At 40.4% G+C, this 20,421-nt stretch overlaps 1 protein-coding gene across 3 annotated transcripts; it reads right to left on the bottom strand.

Annotated features, from left to right (window-relative positions):
* Positions 1–310: 310 nt before the first annotated feature.
* Positions 311–20,084, bottom strand: HCFC2 (host cell factor C2). 3 transcript variants are annotated; one of them, XM_062011305.1, is made up of 16 exons: positions 19,912–20,084; positions 17,643–17,791; positions 17,092–17,252; positions 15,831–16,039; positions 15,252–15,336; positions 14,086–14,189; positions 13,292–13,483; positions 11,865–12,050; positions 11,339–11,442; positions 10,245–10,407; positions 9,077–9,277; positions 7,801–7,871; positions 6,440–6,577; positions 4,263–4,448; positions 3,505–3,790; positions 311–2,448 (listed from the first exon to the last, which is right to left on the bottom strand). In XM_062011305.1, the coding sequence occupies exons 1-16, from the start codon at positions 20,075–20,077 to the stop codon at positions 2,423–2,425; spliced, it is 2,427 nt and encodes an 808-aa protein (XP_061867289.1). In that variant the 5' UTR covers positions 20,078–20,084; the 3' UTR covers positions 311–2,422. The 3 variants fall into 3 exon arrangements, with proteins under 3 accessions (XP_061867289.1, XP_061867282.1, XP_061867297.1); XM_062011298.1 differs by lacking the exon at positions 311–2,448 and having other exon boundaries at positions 2,456–3,790; XM_062011313.1 differs by lacking the exons at positions 311–2,448; positions 13,292–13,483 and having other exon boundaries at positions 2,456–3,790.
* Between the last annotated feature and the right edge of the window lie 337 nt (positions 20,085–20,421).

Genomic DNA, 20,421 nt, shown 5'->3' with positions numbered 1-20,421 from the left:
AGTTCTAAAAACAGACCACAAAGTGTATTTTACAGCGTGTACCACAATTTCATTTTGAAGTAAAACTGTGAGGGACTGAAGATGAGCGCGTGGTCGCTACTGAGAGTCACCCAAATCGGACAAAGAAGAGAAAGTGACGCCTTATGTCAAAAGTCAGCTGAGGAAAGCACACTTACCTACAAGGAAATTATACTTTCATTGAAAACGCCACAGTTTTACCCTTTGGTAGTTGTGACATTACCCACTGAAAAAAGAAAGAAATTGTGCAAAGCATGTGAAACCGAGTGCAAAAAAACACTCCACCCAGACATACCCAACAGATTTTATTCTTAAATAACAACTCTACGATCACGGCTATTAACCAACGAAATCAAAGCCACGAGTGTTTTCTCTAAAGGCATCTTTCACAGTACTAATGAGAGAAAAAAAACCCCCAAGTTCTATTCTTCTAGTTAACAGTTCACATGTATGGTATTCTAGTTATCAGACAGTACGGGTAGTGAGATCATATCTGATGAAATGGACCATTAAAACACAAGTATTTTAAAGCCAGTTAACTTCAGGAAAAGTCCTATACATTCATACTATAAACACTGTTTAAAGTGAATCTGGGAGACCTGGTGTCGGCGTGAGTACAGGGTTTTTCTCTGGAGTAAAACCACGTGTACTGCTCCTGTGCCACAATTAACACTCTCCTAAGGATTTATGGTCCCCAGCACTTCTTACATGCTATTAGATAGCACGGGATGGTCTGCGATCATTAAGGCTGCTTCAGCACTTCCGTTGCAACCCTCATTTTCAGGGTCGCTCAAACTTGGCTCTTAAATCTGCTCTGGGATGCTTGAACTGTTAAAAATCTCTTTTAGTGATACTCCTCCCACCAAACCAGGCACATCATTTATTTTTAGTTTACATATTTACAAACGCTCTTAAGACAAATTTAAGTTGGCAGAGGCAAGAAATTCTTCCTTGATGTACAGTCTTTTGGCATTCAGGGCAAAATTAAAGTGCAAAGCATAAACTTCATTGCACAGTAAATAATTTAGATTTTATTATTTTAAAATAAATCTTATTTAAGTGCCTCCATCTACTCACCTAGTGACCTTGTCCAACTCAGCCGTTTTCCTCTACGCTTTGGTAAACATAGGTTTATATATAGATACATAAATAGCATTTAAAATGTTTACCTTTATTTTCACTACTGTGAACAGTTGCTTTTGTTGGTTTGGTTTTTTTTTTTTCCTCTTAGCATAGGAACGGATCAACCTATTCCTAGAAGTAATGCTTGTTGAATTCATCAGCTAGCTAGTGAATGTAAAATGATGCATAGTAAAAGGGAGATACTGAACTCGACTGGTAGAATATACTGGTAAAGCAAACAAGCACTTAAGAAGCTTAACTGGAATAAATACGTTGAAAAGTCGCCGTTATATAACATGTGCAAAATTGCTTACCATGTATTCTAAACTTTGGTTAACATTTTCGGATCAAAGTTTTTACAGAACCATTATGGAAGCAACACAAGTGATTACAAACACAGGAATGAGGTAAGTTATTATTAGTGCAAAAAGCAAGCATATGCTAAAAGCAAAGCATATGGATTTAAAAAAAAACCAAAACAACAACCCAAAAACAAATTTAAAAAAAGAGAATGAATCCCATGGGAGTTTTAATACAAGACCAGAAAGGTCTCTTGTAAACATTGGTATTTACAAGTTTAAGATTTGTACAACTACAAAAGGATAGTTCTCAATATTAGTAGTGCATTTACAATGGATTTACTTTTGTCTTTTTTTTTAATAAGAGAAATGACTAAGTTTATCTTTTTTCCTTTTAAATCTTCAGGGGATCTCTTTCAAGATTAAGCTATTTGTTACAAATAGTAGAAAAATCATTTCTTTACAAAAAAAGCATATATTAAAATATTTATACATTTTAAGTTACTATATAATAACAAGAATTCTTTACCTTGTACTCAGGCACCACAACAAAGAACGTGGTAGAAGGAACTGAAACCAAACAGAAATTGTCTATACACCGAATCTCACTAGTTATCTCTGCAAGATCTGTAGCAACCAGGGGGACTTTACCTTAAACACTAGTGGCACCTGCCAATTCTTTTCTCTTTTTAGTTATTTCTTCTTCATTTGAAACTGTGTCTTTTATAACATGTTAACTTATCCCTACCAAAAAGAGCTGCTGGATAGAGTATGGTCATCCACCCCACCATCTTCAGTAGAGTTTCTACGCAGTACTCAGACCTGAGCAAGGCTGTAGAACGTGGATGTTTCAAACGTAAAAAAGGTTATAGATCTTTTTTTAAGATAAAAACAATGCAAAAATAAAATATTTGTAGCATTTACAAATAGTACAAGAGTTACATCAAACACTACATTCCAACTTGAGATTCGTTACGTTGTTTCTACTTGGAGCTTGATGTTTTCGTATCTGCAAAGAGAAGGAGACCCGGTTAAATGTTTCACAACCTCATGTCGTGTACAGGGTCAAAGGCTTCTGAACAACTGCTGTTTCAGAGTTCTGGGATGCAGACTGTGGTCAACTCCCCCTACCTTGCCAATTAAAGGGTGAAAAACGGCATTGGAACACTAAGCATTACGGAAGACAACTTCTGCATCATGGCTCTCCATCTTAGAAGAGCACACGTTAAAAAGCAAGCAGTGAGGCATCTGACAGTTTGCTTCCAACCACCCTGTAGATCACAGGACACAAAGGAGGGGTCGTCTAACCCAATACAACAGCTCGCTGCTCCCTGACAGGGTGGGCACCCTCCCTTCACTCTGCCCTGACAGACTTTTTTCCAGGCTCACGGGACCTCTTGCTGGGCAAGGCCAGCTCCCAGCCTGAGCCAGAAAGGGGAAGGGGTAGGAAGAGTGGAGAAGCCAGCAAAACTTGTTTTGAGCCCCTGGACTGGCTTACTTAAAAGCTGAGCCAGAGCTGATGAGGATAAAAACTAATCCTTATTTTGAGTGGATCTATTCCCAACCCCAACTCCTCATGAACCTGTACAAATTCAAGCACAAGGGATAAGATGATGAAACCTCTCCTGGCTCTAACACAGACTTCAAAGTGTATGTAAGTCACAAAAATGCACTTGATGAAAAGGTTTTCTAATAAGGAGGGGGAACACATTGAGAAAAAGATTGATTACAACCACACATGTAACTGGATTACTTACTAGAATGAAAAGCTTGTGAGCTGAAGCGAAGCCCAGGGAAATAAACAGCTCACAAGGGCTTTCATTATTGAGGGACTGGGTAAGAATCAATAACCAGCATTTCAGTACTTACTTGACTTTGCTCATGGACAAATACAAAAACATTATTAAAAAAAAAGAATGTTATGTCCAACTCAACAACTACATTTTCTTAAAACTTCTCTAAGGAATAAAACATTTCAAGGAACTGACAGGCACTGCTGAGAAGCGTGTTGGCTCTAGGGAAGCAAGGCATCATCTTCTCCGGCTCCTCCCCATTTCAACTTTACCTTGAAGCCACCGAACCTGGGTGGCTGGTCCATATCCTCTCTCATTCTTTGCAGAAATTCTGAACACGATAGCGGGTCGGGAAGTGTAATCGACATGAGCGTTTGAAAGCTGGGCAGCAGTCACTATACAGGATGTTTTAAGACCACAGTATATTCTCATAAACACAAGCTGACTTGGATTTTCCTGTAACTGTGTGGAACGGATTGCCAAGTAGGCAGAATATTCTAAAATATTGCCAGAGGGTGAAGCAGGAGGCTCCCAAGAAAGATGAATACAGTCTACACTCTGAAGAAAAAAGGAGAGATAATGTGATAGTGTGTAGGTAACCATTAGATACTCAAATATATATCTATCTATAAAAACATATAACTTTTAAGAACCTTTTAAAGATCACCTGAAAATTCTAACCTAACATCATCACTCTTTGGAGATAGGATGTAATTTTTAACTTTTACTTCTTAAAAACAATGGTAAACCCCTGCAGATTTAAAGACACAGAAAGAGAAAAATCAAGGGGAAGATATCTGATGAGTAAGGTGTGTATCTGGCAACGTGATCATTAAATCTGGAAGTAATTCTGTAAGCTTCCTCTAGAATATTACATTGAGCAGAAATAGCCAAGTATCTGACACTATTTCACATGACAATTTTGGCTTGGAAAAAATCTAACAACAAGCCAACTAAACCCAAGGGTTCTGAGACTAAGCCTATGACCACAACTGTACACATCACAACCGTAATTAGGTCCATTTCTCACCTTGCTGATTTTGACTGTTGAAGGAGCTCCAGGAAAACCCGGAATGCAAGTCTTGAATTCACTAATTTTACTGAAAGGCCCAACACCGCAGCCATTAATTGCAGCAACTCTGAACCTATATACTGTGCCTGGAAAAAGGTCCTGTTTCTTAAGTAATCTGTAGTCTGGTACATCTGCACTTTCCGTCTGAAAATAAAGCAACAGTTGTGTTAATTTTTACAACATTCTACACACAGTTAGCCTAAACAAATATAAGGTGGGTAGAGAGAAACTCAGACTAATAGATTTAATTGAAACTAAAAATCTATGTAATACTTTTGTATTAAATTTAGAAGGTACAAAAAAGTTCTGAGGCACCAGCTCACCTCAAAGTAGCTGATCTGAGATGCAATATGAGACTACATCTCTAAGCAAACCTCCGCCCCTATTTATCAGTCATTTAAATAGAACTTCATCTCTTGGTTATTTTTATTTGAGAAAGTAAAAGTAAAACAGCACTTCCAACTATAGAGCTCATGATTTAATTAGCATACTCTTCTTTCCTCCAAAAAATATTTTCCTTTCAAAGCCACTCATTCCTATAGTTAAGAGTTACAATTGGATGCATAGGAGCAGCTCTATGGAGAGAGCCCTGGGAGCCCCAGTTGATAATTAACCATGAGCCAGCAATGTGCCTTCGTGGCCAAGAAGGCCAATGGCATCCTGGGATGCATCAAGAAGAGTGTGGCCAGCAGGTCAAGGGAGGTTCTGCGCCCCCTCTACTCTGCCCTGGTGAGGCCTCATCTGGAGTCCTGTGTCCAGTTCTGGGCTCCTCAGCCCAAGAGGGACAAGGAACTTCTGGAGAGAGGCCAGTGAAGTGCCACCAAGATGATTAGGGGACAGGAGCATCTTCCTTATGAGGAAAGGCTGCAGGAACTGGGGCTGTTTAGCTTGGAGGAGACTGAGGGGGGATCTCATTAATATTTACAAATATCTGAATGGTGGATGTCAGGAGGTTGGGGCATCTCTTTTCTCTGATATCTTGAGTGACAGGACAAGGGATAATAGAAAGAAGCTTGAACACAAAAGTTCCATTTACACGTAAGTAAAAACTGTTTCCCTGTTGAGGTGAGGGAGCCCTGGCACAGGCTGCCCTGGGAGGGTGTGGAGCCTCCTTCTCTGGAGGTGTTCAAAACCCGCCTGGACATGTCCCCATGTGACCTGGTCTAGGTGGTCCTGCTTTGGCAGGAGGGTTGGACTGGATGATCTCTAGAGATCCCTTCCACCCCCTACCATGCTGTGATTCTATGCCTCTGTGAAAATGTTTTTAAAGAAAAGCCCAGTAACAAATAGGTTTCTGAAACGTTACTTGCTACTGTATTTCCATGCTTAAAATATGCATTGACGCATCCTCAAAACTTCCAGTGGAACTGTTTTCCTTCTGAATCATGTATAAGAAATCACAACCAACGTAAACACTGTAAAATGTACTAAGCTCTTTCAAACAAAGATGTGCAATATTTATAGTGAAAGAAAGTGTTCTGTTCTTTTGTTTCTGTCTCGAGAAAACATCCACTCATCATTTTTGTTTTATTTAGACTTTCACCATCAAAACTGCAACACCTTTGTAAGTCTCACAGGTATAGCTTTTTCACAGCTAAACTTAGGTGTGCAACAACATTAAATTAGAGAAATCTGCTCCAAAACCCACTATAGTTCCATATCTGATCTTTTAAACAGTCCAGCCTAGGTTTTATCAGTGTTTTCAACAATTTGTACACAAAGATTCTGGAAATGGAGAAGAAAATTTCATCAAAACATTTTGATGAAGTACTGAAATAACACACTAAAGGACTGTGTTTCTTTGAAGTTTTTTAAGAGACTGGAAGTTTAGTAATTTTAAAATTCTTTCCTAAGGCCAGAAATAGAAATATGGGAAGAACTAGTAATGGCTAAATGAGATGCTCCGTATTACCATAGGAAAACAATGGAAGAAAATGAATCTGGTTTAGGAAACAGTAAAAAAAAAAGGTGAGTAAAACACATGAGGAACTCCTGGTCATAAAATACAAAACTCTCAGCACTAGATCCTGCTGCAATATTGGAAAACCACGTATTTTGCTGTCAACCCTATGAGCAACAGGATCTGAAAATACAGATGTGCAAGTTAGATCAGAAAAGACTGATTTATCAGCTACCTTGTTAGAGATGCTCAGTGTTTCCTCTGGCAGCAAGTAGAATTGGCTCACCACAGCACTGTTGTTCTTAAAAATCCCAACATCGTACCACTGCCGGTCCCTTGTTTTCCCCGGAGCCACCTGTCTCTGGGGGGTTTTCTAGGATTGGAAGAATACGTTATGTAGACTACCCACACTCCAACATAATTTCAAAGAACATGTGAAGAACCTAATACATGTAAGTCACAACCCCATTTTATACCAGTGTTACTTTCTTGTACTTCACATGAATATGTGTATGTTATTAAAATGCTATTCAAAACCAGTTGGTTCTTAATATATTGATTTAGACACAGTCCATCATTTAAGAAGAAAAATGTTGGGATTTCAGCTCTGACATTCTAGTTGAAACACAGAGGGGAAGAAGTTTGAAGCTGTACAACTGTATGTCTGTAGTAGCAGCATGTAGTTGGGAGTTAACTTCACTCAGAGGTCAAGAAGTAGCTCCAACATCAATGGCTCTACCAGGGATTCAGCTCTGCCTCAGCCTCAAACATGGTGCCTTTCAAGCTACCGCTGAACTCGCAGCCAAGAGCAGGGCTTCTGCTGTGGCACGAGGCAATAGGGGAGGGGGGCACAGGAACTGTTCCTGGCTGACCCAGAAAGACAAATTCTCTTGCTTGTCTGAAAGCACCAGGGAAGGTGTTTGCATGGTCAGTGTGCCCAGTACAGAGGCCACCATCTTGCTAGCGTGGCAAAGGGGCCGGAGTAGCAGCTGCTCTTGGAAAAAGCACCCAACCCTTGAGCAGCAGCTGCTTCTTCCCATCCTTAGCTCCTCTCTCTTTTGGTGGCAACAGTGGCACCTTGGTTTTGTGTATTAAGTTGTAAGCAGGTGAAATAGGAAGCATTTACTTTTTCAGGCAGTATTTACAGCTTGCATAGCCAGTCCCCATCTCCTCTAGGGAAAAACATCAAGATGTCAGTTTAGTTACGTTTCAAACCTATAGATCAGCTAACACTAGTCTGATCTAACACATTCTTCATTTTAAATTCAGTTGTGCATACAGAAAAACATTTTACATTTGCACGTCATGCAACAGAGAGACCATTCCACTGTGCCACACAATAAAAACGATTCAAACAGCTGAAACACGTACTTGGATCTCCTCCCAACTAACACAACTGCTATTTAGACTCTAATGAAACCCACATGACGCAATTAGTTTTACAACAGAAATGTTTACCCTCGTATTATTTACTTCAAGTCTTAAATACATGTTGCTCTTCTTTTAGAGATATAATTAAAGGAAAACAGAAAAGCCCTCACAACTAATCAACAGAGCAATACATTCAGCAATTTCATTACAGTTTTTCAGACTTACAGAAGAGTGTGAATCATTTGTCTGTCCAGTACTGACTCTTGTCGACGGCATGATATAAGCAGTTTCAGCAGCTAGAAATAAAAAAGTTGTATTTAAAAAGCTTAAGTGATATAAAACATTTAACACAGAGTCTGCAGAGTATGAAAGCTGACCTCAACAGCGATTCATAAGTATTTGTTGAAAAAAGAACTTCTCAGACTTCTTTTGCATGCAGTTCTACTTATGACATAAGCAAACAATTTTGGCTCACGTCAATTGCAAGAGCCTACCTGGCACTGCAGGCTGCTACAGGTAATACAAAGAGAAGGTAGGGCTCAAAATCCTAAACAGTGACAGAATTATGAAACTAATACAAAATATTTGTGAACAAATAATCTAAATACCAGATTGAGGAAGCACATACCAATGACACCATATAAATATTCTAAGCAAGAAATCTTAATCTGAATGCACTGGTGAACAGTTAATATTTAACAAATGGGAAAAAGGACATTTATTCAATTTAAAATGGAATCTTAAAAAAAAGAGTCTCAGCACATGAGGGACTCAAGGGAATATTAGTATTCTACCCTCCTGATTCTGGCTTTTGTTTTTAAAATACAATACCTTTTGGTAAAAAAAAAACCAGTCAAACACAAAAATCACACTGCACAGAGCATCGGTAAGAGAATATAGTTTTTTAGTTAACACTCAAAAGAACAGCAAACACAGCCTGGTGATATTCATATTCATGAAAAACAAAACCTTAGAACTACCAGGATCTTTAGCTTCTGTGTTGCTGCTTATTTCGGCTCTTTCAAGCAGACTGTAAGGAGGGCACCACGTTTGACTAGCTGTGAACTAGCCACACTATATAAAACTGGCCATTTTTTGTTACAGAGGTCAATTGTTTAAAATCAAACCCACCTCTGGTTACTATCTGTAGTCTTTTGCTGACTAAAGAAAAAAAATCTCTGAATGAAAGCAAATGTGCTAAGGGCACAAAAACAGGCTGCCACTGCCTTTTAGAAAATGGGCTCCTGCATACACGAAGACCAAAAGGACTTTTCATTTCCAGGAAACAAAGTGATTTACAAACATCTAACAGGATTACCCTGATTTTAAAAGATGTTTGAATTGTAACAGAAATCATCCAGGCTGCCCAAAGTCCTCAATGCTCAAAGCCCTATCTGAGCCCTAGGTACCAGTCAAGATGAGAATCCCACCACACTAGAGGAACTCTGATGGCCTTAGATATATATGGCTCAAAATACAGTACGTGAAACACATTTCAAACCTTCAGATTTTGAATTGAATGTTGTTAGTGAAGTTTCATCTTTAACAACTGCCCCATTTGTACTTGATGATTCAGTTTTAACAGCCTGCTGGGTTACCATAGTTTGTGTGCTGGAGATAGTACTGGATACAGAAGCATCAGCATTTACAGTTCGTTTGTCCATGTCATGTAATTCACCTACATTTGCTGAAGTCTGAGGACCTTAAAAAACAGAAAAAAATAGCCAGATTTCAGTATTGATAATACCTAACAAATCTCAAGTTGATCTAATCACTATGGTTTCATACAAAACCAGAGTTTAGCTCAGCTTTAGGTTAGCATAGATCTGACCATATTAATTGCTACTGCTTTTTTTAGGTGCATAACTTAGAGTACGTCAGCACAGTCGTAAGCAACTACATGTAAACGTTTATATTAAAATGGCAATCTCATTTGTTTTAAGCTTGTTATTCTCTACTTGGTTACAAAAGGATTAATTTGCAAAAAAATCCTAATATAAAGAGATATCATCCATACAAGTCAGTATCACAGGTTTGTAACAATCAACTTAGATTAACCACTATGGCATTCTGCCTCTCACTGGGCACTAAGAGCCAACATTTCCACGTGATAAATTACACTGTGAAGAAAACGAATCGACAACCTATAAATTACAGGAAAGTAAATATAAACAGATCAGGTGATGGAGCCTGGATGCACAAGGCTGAACTTAAGGCACTTCACTGAAATGCCTAGACATCTTCTATTTCCTCTGCTGTCAGAGAGACATGTTATTTTCTATGTTGCCTAAAATTTTACATCTGCTAATAGGTTTTCACTATAAACAGACAGAAGTAGTGTCAAAAAGAGCCTGGAGTTACTATCACCTTAACGCTGTAAATTAATCCAGCCCTGCCAGTCTGTTCTTTGATGTTAAAAAAGGCTATTTCTGTTGAGGCACACTTGCCACCAGAATAACAAATAGATTGAGAATTTCATGTCCTTTCCAACTCTTCAAACAACGTAAGATTTTTCCTCATATCTTCTAAAAATACGTACAGTAATAACTAGAACTTTTTTTAAGCTACAAAGGCCTCTAAAATAATTATAAATGGCAAGAACAAAAATAACCTTATGTTTATGAGTTTTAACTCCCACTTTTAAAATTTTTATTCTATAGTCATCTTACTTGAAGTACAAACAGGCAAAAGGGAAGGGGCATTTGATTCTTTGAGTCCTGTAGCATCTGCATGGTTTTTCACAGTCTCCTGTGTAATCTTGTTTTCAGGTGCTGCAACCTTTTCTTTTCCTTCTACTTTTAATAATGAGTTGGATGAAAGGGAAACTTGGACCTAACCAAAACAACACATTTGTTAACGTTTAACTGCGAAGTTGAGAAATGTCACTTGCAAACATGGCATGAAAAACGCTTGCTGGAAAACAACAAACAAAAATCCTCCAACATGTCCCTATCATTCTTTAAATTAAAATAAGAAACCAACCTCACAATCCAGCTTATCTTAGTCACTTTAAAACAAAGGCTCAAACTCTTTAAGTCGATTTAGAAGAGACCCTGACACATAGTAAATTTTACCTGACAGTGAGCTGACATTCTTATGTTATTACATGGAAGTTCACTGATGCATACATTTAGTATGTTCAGGGCACTCAGGGGATGGGAAAGTAAAATCACAATTGCAGAGGCTTTCAACCTTTGCTTTCCTGGCACATACCCAAGATATTTCTGCTGTTAGTAATTTCTAAAAATATGACACTTTAGCCAGAGTTTGCCTTCCTTCTTTCTTTTAAATTTGCAAAACAGCAGAACATGTACGACTGCACAACCAGAACAGGTAATAATTTGGTTTAGACTCTAGTAGAAACCTACAACTAAGCAGACTTGCGTAAAAACACTAACAAAGAAGGAATGTGCCTTAATTCTTTTTCCCTCACATGTGAATTTCACCAACATTCTGAGGATGGACAGTATTTCTACTGGTATCATGCTCCCAGTTAGCATTCTGGAAGTAGATACAGTTGTGGTTTCCTTTCTGCATCACCAGGAAGAGGATGTTAAAGACTGTCCGTCAATCATAAAAGCAAAAAGGTTGCTAAGAAAACAGACATAACTGTGTCAGCAGGTGTCTTTTTGTCTGCTCACTTTCAAGTTTTTCCTAAGGCCCGAGAAGCATGCAGGGACTTTCAAAACCGAGAAAGGGTTTTGGCATTTCTCTTGCCTCCCACACTACTTTGCCACTTAGGCATTTTTGAGTTCACACTTACGTTATTAGGAATGACATTATTTGTTTGGCTGAGATGATCCACCTTCATTTCTGGATAAGGGATACTAGGCAATGATTGTGGACTTTGATGTAGAGAAAAGCCACCTTTCAGGTAAACAAAAGCAAATTATAGTCAGTTACATAAAACTTTAGTATTAGGTTGGTTGGAATCTACCCCAGTAAGGAAGAGGGAGACCCAAAATTGCCTTAAGGATGACTTGGTTGTAAGACTGAAATGAAATTGCAGTGCCAAACAAGAAACAGCATGGAAGGGATTTTATCTGACTTTTTCAAATCATGCCCAGTTCTGTACAAATATTTTCATATGCAGAGAGCTGGTCAAAACTGACAGAGACAAGTTAAAGCTGAGCTTTCCATAATTATGAGGCACACATTTGGGTAATAACCAAAGAAATAGGGCTTCTCTCTCTCTCAAAATGATTTTTTTGAAAAACAAACTTCTATTGATTACTTATGCAATCCTTTACCTTTGCACAAACATTAGCAAAATGTGACCTGACCACTACCTTGTGAACTCAGCAATGATGTCTCAGGAACACCAGCACCAGGTAGTCCAGCCCCTGAGGGCACAGGTGAATCAGCATGTAACTGAAGAAGATATCCCTCAACTGTAGGTACTTCATCCCACTTCACTTGGAAAGAGTTGGTTGTAGCTCTAATTAGCTGGACCTGTGATGGTGCTGGAGGTTTCTCTACAAGAAACAAATAAAACACAGATGGTATGTTTGAAATTGCTCTCCTTTACCAGTTTAAGAAATATCTATATAACAAAAAGCAAAAACAATGGCTCCTTTTTCACTTATGTACAATATACACCAGACTCAGCAAGAAATAGTGTCAAAGTCAAGTAAGAGAATTACAAAGTGCCATTCAAGAGTGTTCAAAAATGCTCAAGTTTTGATACTTTTTTTTTAATGGCTCTTCTGGTGCCTGTTAAGTCTTTGGGTTGTATGTACATCATTACATGGATTACAAAAACAAGAGATCCTCATCCTTTCCTAAAAGGCTGCATGCAGCACTTTGGCTCCTAAAGCTTTAAATATTTCTGGGAAGGATTTACAAATGATTGCACTGCCTTTTTGCTCGCTCTCAGCAGCTAAAGTGAGTTTTCCCTCAAATAAGTTCTGCAGAGGCTGAAGCCTAGGCATGATTCAATGCCAATGACTGGCTCCTCTCACCTGCCTTGGATGTCTGACTAGGCTACATTCTCAAGCATATCCCTCCCCTGCTACTCCTTTTCATCTTCTGACCCTCCTGAAGAAAATTTAAAAAAATCCCCCAAAACAAACAAACCAACCAACCCAACCCAAACAAAAAAGGAAAACACATTCTCAGGCTTCTGCTTGAGCTGGCAACAACTTGCTCCCAAAAGTACTATTCTAATTCCCTCTCTCCCAACAACATCTTGGTGCACTGCCATCAAGTCATCTACTAATGAGTACTTAGTGGTCCAGGATTCCCTTCAGCCCCAGGAACAAATTGGTCCTTTCTCAGATTTGACTATCTTTTTGCAGTCCAAGACATGAGGAAGCAGCAGCAGCAATGTTCCCAAGAGGAGGCGGGGTTTGGTAAAAAAGAGTAAGGAGCAGCAGAAAAGATCACTAAGAAAAGAGGCCAGGAACCCTGAGTTTAAGTAAAACACCCGTTAGCACCTGTACCTACTGACTATGGCATGCAATGCAGAATCTGGACATAAAGTTCTTTCAGAGGCTTTAAACAAGCTTTCCTGGTTTTTTTTTCAGTTAAAGTTATGGCTGTAGCCTTCACACAGTCATCAGTGAAACACGGTTTATTTAAACAAGCTTTAAAAATGTAAATAGCCTTTGAGTTTGCTACAGCTTTAGATGATGCTCTGATCATTGATGATGCCAGCTTCCCATATGCTAATAAAACATGGAACATAGCACAAGTCTCTTATTTATTTCTGACTCACCAGTATCAAGGTACCAAAGATCTTTGCAGCAAACTTGATTGTTCCAAGCTTTTCTGTAACCATCTCTACCACTCCAGATATACAGACGAGTGCCAACCGCTACAGCACAGTGTCCTGCTCTTGGCCCTGGTAACAAGTTACTTTTGTCCTCCTCCTGGCAATCTGAGATCAGACCTATCCATTCTGTGGTATCTAGTAAATGAAACTCGAAACATTTAGTTTCTAGATGTTTTCCAAAACAAGCAATACAGCTGTTAATACACTTAACACCTCAGAGAAAATTAGAATAAATCACCTCTGCTTTTATAGACAATTGCATTAAAATTTGCAATATGACAAAGAGAAGGTTGCTTTCCAATTAGTTTGCAAGATGCAATCAATTAATACAGGATTAATTTTCTGACCTCTGGTTGACTCTCTCAGGCAAATACAAGATCAGAAGTTGAGGATTCAGGGATAGTACTATCACGTTTAGAAAAAAACCTCATTTCAGGATCTGTGTCTCGTGTTCTTCTATAAATGAAGAATAAGTATTTGTATTACTTAGTATTAAAGTTGTATTAACAAAGGTTTGCATCAGCAAACCTGATGAATCTTCAAATCAAAATAATACCAGTAATTTTTAAAAAAGCCACTTCATAAGAAAGATGTAAAATACTGGCATCTTCTTTGGTCAGCCAGGATTACAACTGTGGATCCTAACACTTTTCTCAGAGTCTTCAAAACATTTATCCTACTCTGTTAAGAAAGTATTAATTCAAAACAACCACTCCCAGAAAGGCAGAAACACTAACCCAAATTAAGATAAGAAAATGAACCGGTACACTTCCATTCACCATCATGAGCAGAAATTTCACCTCCTGCTGACTGTGGAACCCATCCACCAAAAACATACATTCTGAAATACAGGAAAAGAGGGAAGAGGGAAAAAGAAAAGAAAAGCCAGTTAACATCCAGATCTGCCGCATGTGCTCTCTCAAACTAGGACACACCAGAAATTTTCCAGTGCTTTACAGTTCTGGTCTACAGTAGATTTTATTTGTGTCTGGTCTCTTTAGAAAGTATTGTTGCAGATAGCTACCTTTAGAATTTTTTCAGTAAGTGAACTGATTAAGAACCCCAAACAAATAACCCCCCACAACTCCTCAAACAACTTAGCAGAAATAGAAGTTAACACTGTATCTTTTTACAAACTACCTAACTGCTAATACTCTCCAAGAATCACACATTTACACAGAACTTCTACTACCTTTCACTACAGACCTCTCAATAAACCATCCTAAAACTAAAAGACTGGTATCCAAGTCAGATATCAAAATCTAAAACCGTAATGCAGGCTACAAACAACTAACATCTGAAGTAAATAATGAAAAGCTAAGTCATTGGATCATAAGATACAAAGCTTTAACACTTCCTTCCTTGCCTCTTCCTCCTCACGCCAGCTTGTAAGCTGATATAAAATGGACTGAAACCCATGTTTAAAAGTCCATTTGATCGATGCTATCTGCCAAAACAAACCCTATTGGCAAGAAGCAAAGTAATGAGGAAAAGACTGCAGAAAAACTGGCCCACAAAAATGCAGAATGGTTTTGCCTAGAATTGGTTCTACTTTTTGGGCAGTTACTTTGTGTAGCTAGTTCCTTGCGTCCCAGACACAGAGACATTCAAGTTGGCTCCTGACAGAGCTAGTTTCGGTCCAGCTGAGACCTCCCCAGAGTGCACAAAGGTGCATTAGGAAGCCTTGAAAACTGCTTGTAGGTTGGGGCAGACTGTCTTATTGGATGGAAACAGTTTGATACGCTTAAGTTAACAGTGGTATTTTTTAATTTCCACTGAGGTAAATAGAAGCAGAAAAGTACTCTACAGGGCTGACAGTTTATACTGAGCAGTAGTGGATAAACATCATTATTCTCCTACTAGGTGTACCTTTCTAGAGTTGAGCTTTTAACAACAGACATACTTGTTTCCTATTACATTGGCCGTATGGAGACTGCGAGGAAGTGGTACTGTCCCTTTAGTTTCTGGTCTTGACCAAGTCATGGTTTCTAAAAGAAAAATAGTAAAACCCATTAAAAAAAACTTGTTACTGCATATTTCACCAGCTGGATTTTAAGAGGGAACATACCTCTAACATTCAATGAAACAAAATTTCACCTAAGATGGCCACTTTAAGAAAGAAGGCACAATCACGAGCACTTAGAGCTTCTTTTAAAAACTCACAGGAATTTCTGACAGAACTAATTGTTTATCAGTTTATTAAAAAAGATACATTACAGTTTCATTATGGTTATTCAGCTTGGTTATCAAAGTCTTTAAAGCATTCTAAGGAACAATCTCACAGCGTAACCAAGATCAGTAGGGACAGTATATGCAAACAGTGCTGTATCTACTTAATTCCAAACATTACAAAAGGTTAAACACTACGGTGCAAGCCCCAATAATGTCTGCACCATGCCATGCCACTAATCGTTACATACTAGGATTTTTCCTCTTAGCCAGTGAGGCCCCATTGCTGACTTCTACCGGCAAATCAACTCACCTATGTCAAGTTCCCAGAGATCGTTAAGCCGACAGCCACACATCCCTCCAAAAATGTATATCTTTGGACTTCCCAAATCCTTCTTGCAGTACACGATGGCCGTGTGAGACTCTCGGGGAGATGGACAGGTCCCTTTGGTCACAGGAATACTCCAGCCAACAACGCCAGAACCATGTTGCAGCTCCAGTTCATAGAAATCATTTAAATATCTAGGGCATTATTGTCAAAGTATGAAAAATTCACTTATAAGCAAGATTACAAGTGAGCTTTAAAGCCTGACGACTTTTAAGCATTGCAGACCCTTGTCTTGGGAGAGTGCATACTTTTGAAAATCTCAGTATGTTTGATGGCATTGTGGACAGTACCAAAACTACTGGATTTAAACTAAAAATGAACTGTTACAACTTGTTGCCTCTAAGGAAGCACGCTTTCATATCATATGTGATACATGCTATTGCATGAAAGAACCACTCAACTCTGGTAAACAACACTCACAGCAGAAACTATTATATATGGACAAACTTGGAATACTCTGCAAAGTTGTGAGAAATGCACAATGATGTGGGACATCAGAGACTAATTTCTGCAACTCTAAGGCAGCAAAGGTGAAAAGAAGCTGTTTCTCCTCTGATATCTTCAGGCTGGCCAACAGACAATTAGCCATTTGTTGCTGCATTTATCAGCAAGTTATTTTTAGATAATGGTCTTTGAATATTGGCATTCACAGCAGATACCTCTTGTTTACTGAACTTAAGATTGCTGGTTGGTAGCTCAGCGGATGCAAGTGCTCTGAATTGCAGGTGAATGTGGATATAAAACTTCAGCAGTTTCATGATAATAAAGGCAACACCAGCTGTTACTTTAAAAAACAAAAATCCAGATGAATTAATAACTGTTTGCCACAGTATTACAGAGGAAACTTCCCTTGTGAATCCCCTGCTGACTCATGAGACTTTGCTGATTTCAGTAATTTTAACAAACAAGCCATTCTAAAAAAAACACTTAAAAAATACTAGGAAAAATACCAAAGTCTACTCAGGTTTCCCTCCAGAAATACCTGAGCTGCCAGTCAGTGTTACATATTGTGCGACTAGTAGGAGAAACATTTAAGCTTCTTGGCATGTAACCACATCCACCATACAAATAATCCAAATGAGAGTACTTGGTATGCTGCAGAGCCTCCCTAGAATGTTCCTCTTCAAAGTTGTTATATCTAGTAATTTATTTTTAAAGACACTGAATTCACAGCAAATCAGCATACCTGGGGACGTTGTTATTTGAATCCTCACTTTCATTTGCCAGGCCACCAAATAAATAGCACTTGTTACCATACAAAGAAAAGCTGTGGCCAAGTCGAGGACAAGGTGGTGATCCAGTAGAAGGAGCTTGAGGTTTTACTTTTTTCCAGAGCCATCGACTTGCCTTAAGGACAAGAAAAATATATTCAGAAATAACCTCATTTACAGTCATTAATCCTCAACAGAATTCAGACAATATTAACACTTGTTTATTTTCAGAATTACTTTTATGTGAATGCTGGGCTTTTCTTGGGATATAACATTACAAGGGACAAGTAAGCGATAGCCTTCATAAAACATTAAATATTTAAGACTTTATTTACACTAGATAGCAGTCTCTCTTTCAAAGTTCTTTAGATATTCCCCATCTTCAGAATCTACAGAGTTTTTTCTTCCTGCAGCAGAACAAAGCTCACCTAACTTTTCTTTGCAGTTGGTAATACAAAATGTGCATGTTCACAAACAGATGAATAAAATAGCTCTCAAGACTGAAACACATTCATACATGTCCTACCTGCAACTCATATAAATCATTACTGTATCTTCCATATTCAACCATTCCTCCAAAAACCAGTATTCTGGTACCATCACAAACAAATCCATGGGCTGCACAGCCTGGAGGAATATCTCCCCTTACAGCAGGAAGAAACCACTGATTTGTAACTATAGTAAAGGGAAAAAAAAAAAAAGGAGATATTTTAAATACTAGAAGGAAAGGTTACTTATAAACACCTCTAATTTCCAAAGAATTCCCTTTTACCTGTGGATAATTGTGAATATGCTGTGTGTTCAACACTAAGTTTTAACTGAATTATAACTTTTTTTAATAAAGAAAAAAATCAAACACCTCTGTCAAACTAATGTTACTCAATATATGAATGTGCACATGAGGTGACTGTAACAAAGTCAGTTACTAAGGGTCACCCCAGCAATTCAACAGAGTTGCCAAAAAAAAAGGCTAATGAGGAACATAAGTGCAGTTCCACACAAAAGAGATAACTCCGCTAACTCAGAGGGAGCTTGCCCTAGAAACAGAATGATTAGAGCTACAGCAGGATGGCAGTGTGCCTGGACTTAATAGCCCTATTGAAAAACTAATTACACTGTTCTGTGACCAAGTTAATACCTACTGAGCACTGCACTGATACATAGGAGAAAAGAGGCACAGAGAAAAGAGGGAGCAACAGAGACTGCCCGATACAGCAGCATATCAATGTTTAAACTGTTCTGGAATTAGAGAGTCATAGGAGACATTGTCTTCTTTTCCTAAGCTTTTTTCCATGAGCACAGAAAGGAAAAGTGTGAAATCAGAAGAGAGTAGTTGGCATGCAGGATGCCAAATGTTGCTGCAGGGGATTAAGATACCCTTTGCTGTGTACCAGCTCTTCAGAAATCACCACACTCCCAGGTGAAGAGCAATGGATGACGTCCCAAACTCAGGCAGCCCAGGTCACAACCCTCCATCTTAGCCCCAGAGGAAAAAAAAAAAAAGTCAGTTTGGGCCAAACACTCATCTGGGAACTGGAACAAATGAGTCTTGATCTTTTTTGGCATTGTCACAAAGGGGAAACACCTCTAGCAGAAAGTCTGCGCAGAAAAACATAAGAAGTGATATTAAGATTCACTCAAAAGGCATCAACCAGAACCTCTGTTCTGATAGGCAGTATTACTGTACTATCTAAGTTTTCTTCCAATTACTCGTCAAAACAGAAAGGTTGATTATTTTTTTCCTTCCCTCCAAAGTGTGATTGAGTAGAGCAGATCTTTAAGTTACTATGGGACAATCTGCTTGGAAGAATTATCAGCAAGAGATATCCTCTTAATAAATCACCTCCAATATATGTTTGAGCACCATCACCTTTTTTTTTTTCCCCTATGGAAAGGACGGTTGGGTCATGATAAGATTTTTTGAATTATTCTTAAAAGTTAGAGTTTACTAAAAAGGCTATTAACATGCCCTCACTTTCATGCTTTTGGTACATTGCACAAGCAGCCAACACTGTCTGACTACAAAGTGATCAGTCAAGGAACTCAGTCCCGTCTCAGCCCAAGCTCTTAAATTACACAGACGCTTTCTAGCCTCACACGGCATCCCGCACGGTAACTATTTAGGCATCTCATCTCTCATGAACAGAATTCGCTCTTGGGCAGCCTCCTGTTTGGAAAAGGTCCCAGTGCCAACACGTTCACTTTGCTAACGAAAATTTCTCTCGAGCGCCTTCAGCTCTCGGGAAGCTGCCACCAGGGAGGAGAAGCGGGATGCGGACACTCGACGGAGCAGATCCAGCCCGCGGTCGCTCAGCTGAGACCTGCCGGGGGGCGCTCTGCACTCCAGCATGAGGGCTGGGAAAGCCAGGCGCATAAATTCCAGGTTTTTCGTGTGGTTTATTTTTGGTTTTTTTCCCCAGAAAAGGGACTAACCCGTAACACCAGCCAGGGTGCGGCGCAACATAACGCCGGGAGGACTCCGCGCCCAAGCGTGTTCTCCCACTCCTCGCTCGCCTTCCATTTCCGTGCCAGGCAACGGCGCGCCCGGCGTCCCCTCAGCGCCGGCGGCTCAGCTGAGCCCGCAGCGGGCAGTCCCGGGGGAGGATCCCTCCCCAGTGTGAGGCGGCCAGTGTCACCGGCAGTTGATGACACTACAGACACCCCAATCCCGCTGCTGCTGCTGCCGCGCGCCGCCTCACGGCCCCAGGCGCTCGCGCCCCGCCCCGGCCCGGCCCGGCCCCGCCCCGCGCGTTCCCTGCCCCCCGCCCGCGGCGGCCCCGCCCCGCCCCGCGCACCCGTATTGTAGACGTGCAGCTCATCCGCGATGCCCTCGTTGCCGCCCCCGAAGATAATGACTAGCTCGCGGATGGCGACCGCGCGGTGCCCGTGGCGGGAGCGCGGCACTGGCCCCGTGAAGGAAGACACCCGCCTCCAGCTCAGTCCAGCGGCGGCCGCCGCCATCTTACCGCCGCTCCCACAATGCACCGCGCGGCCGGGGCAGGCCGGCGGGGGGAAGAGGGAGCGGCGGGTGGCGGCAGGGCGCTGCCGCGGGTCACGTGGTGGTGGCGGGGCCGGCGCCTCACGCCGGTCGGTGTCGGTCGCTTTAGGCCCTGAGGGGGAGTTGCGGCCGCCGTCCGCTCTGCCCGACCGGCTGCCTCTCGCTAACGCGGGTGGGCCGAGAGGCGCGGCGAGGGAGCCGCGTCTTGCTCCTGGCCAGGGCGGAGGCGGCCTCTGCCCTCGGCTTCTCTCTGCCCTCGGCTTCTCTCTGCCCCTCAGCAGCCCCCGGTCTCTGGGGAGCTTTGGCA

Source organism: Colius striatus, chromosome 1 (genome assembly GCF_028858725.1).
Source record: "Colius striatus isolate bColStr4 chromosome 1, bColStr4.1.hap1, whole genome shotgun sequence".
NCBI classification, from domain to species: domain Eukaryota; kingdom Metazoa; phylum Chordata; class Aves; order Coliiformes; family Coliidae; genus Colius; species Colius striatus.
Note: the sequence above shows the minus strand (reverse complement) of the source record. Positions and strands in the feature narration are given on the sequence as shown.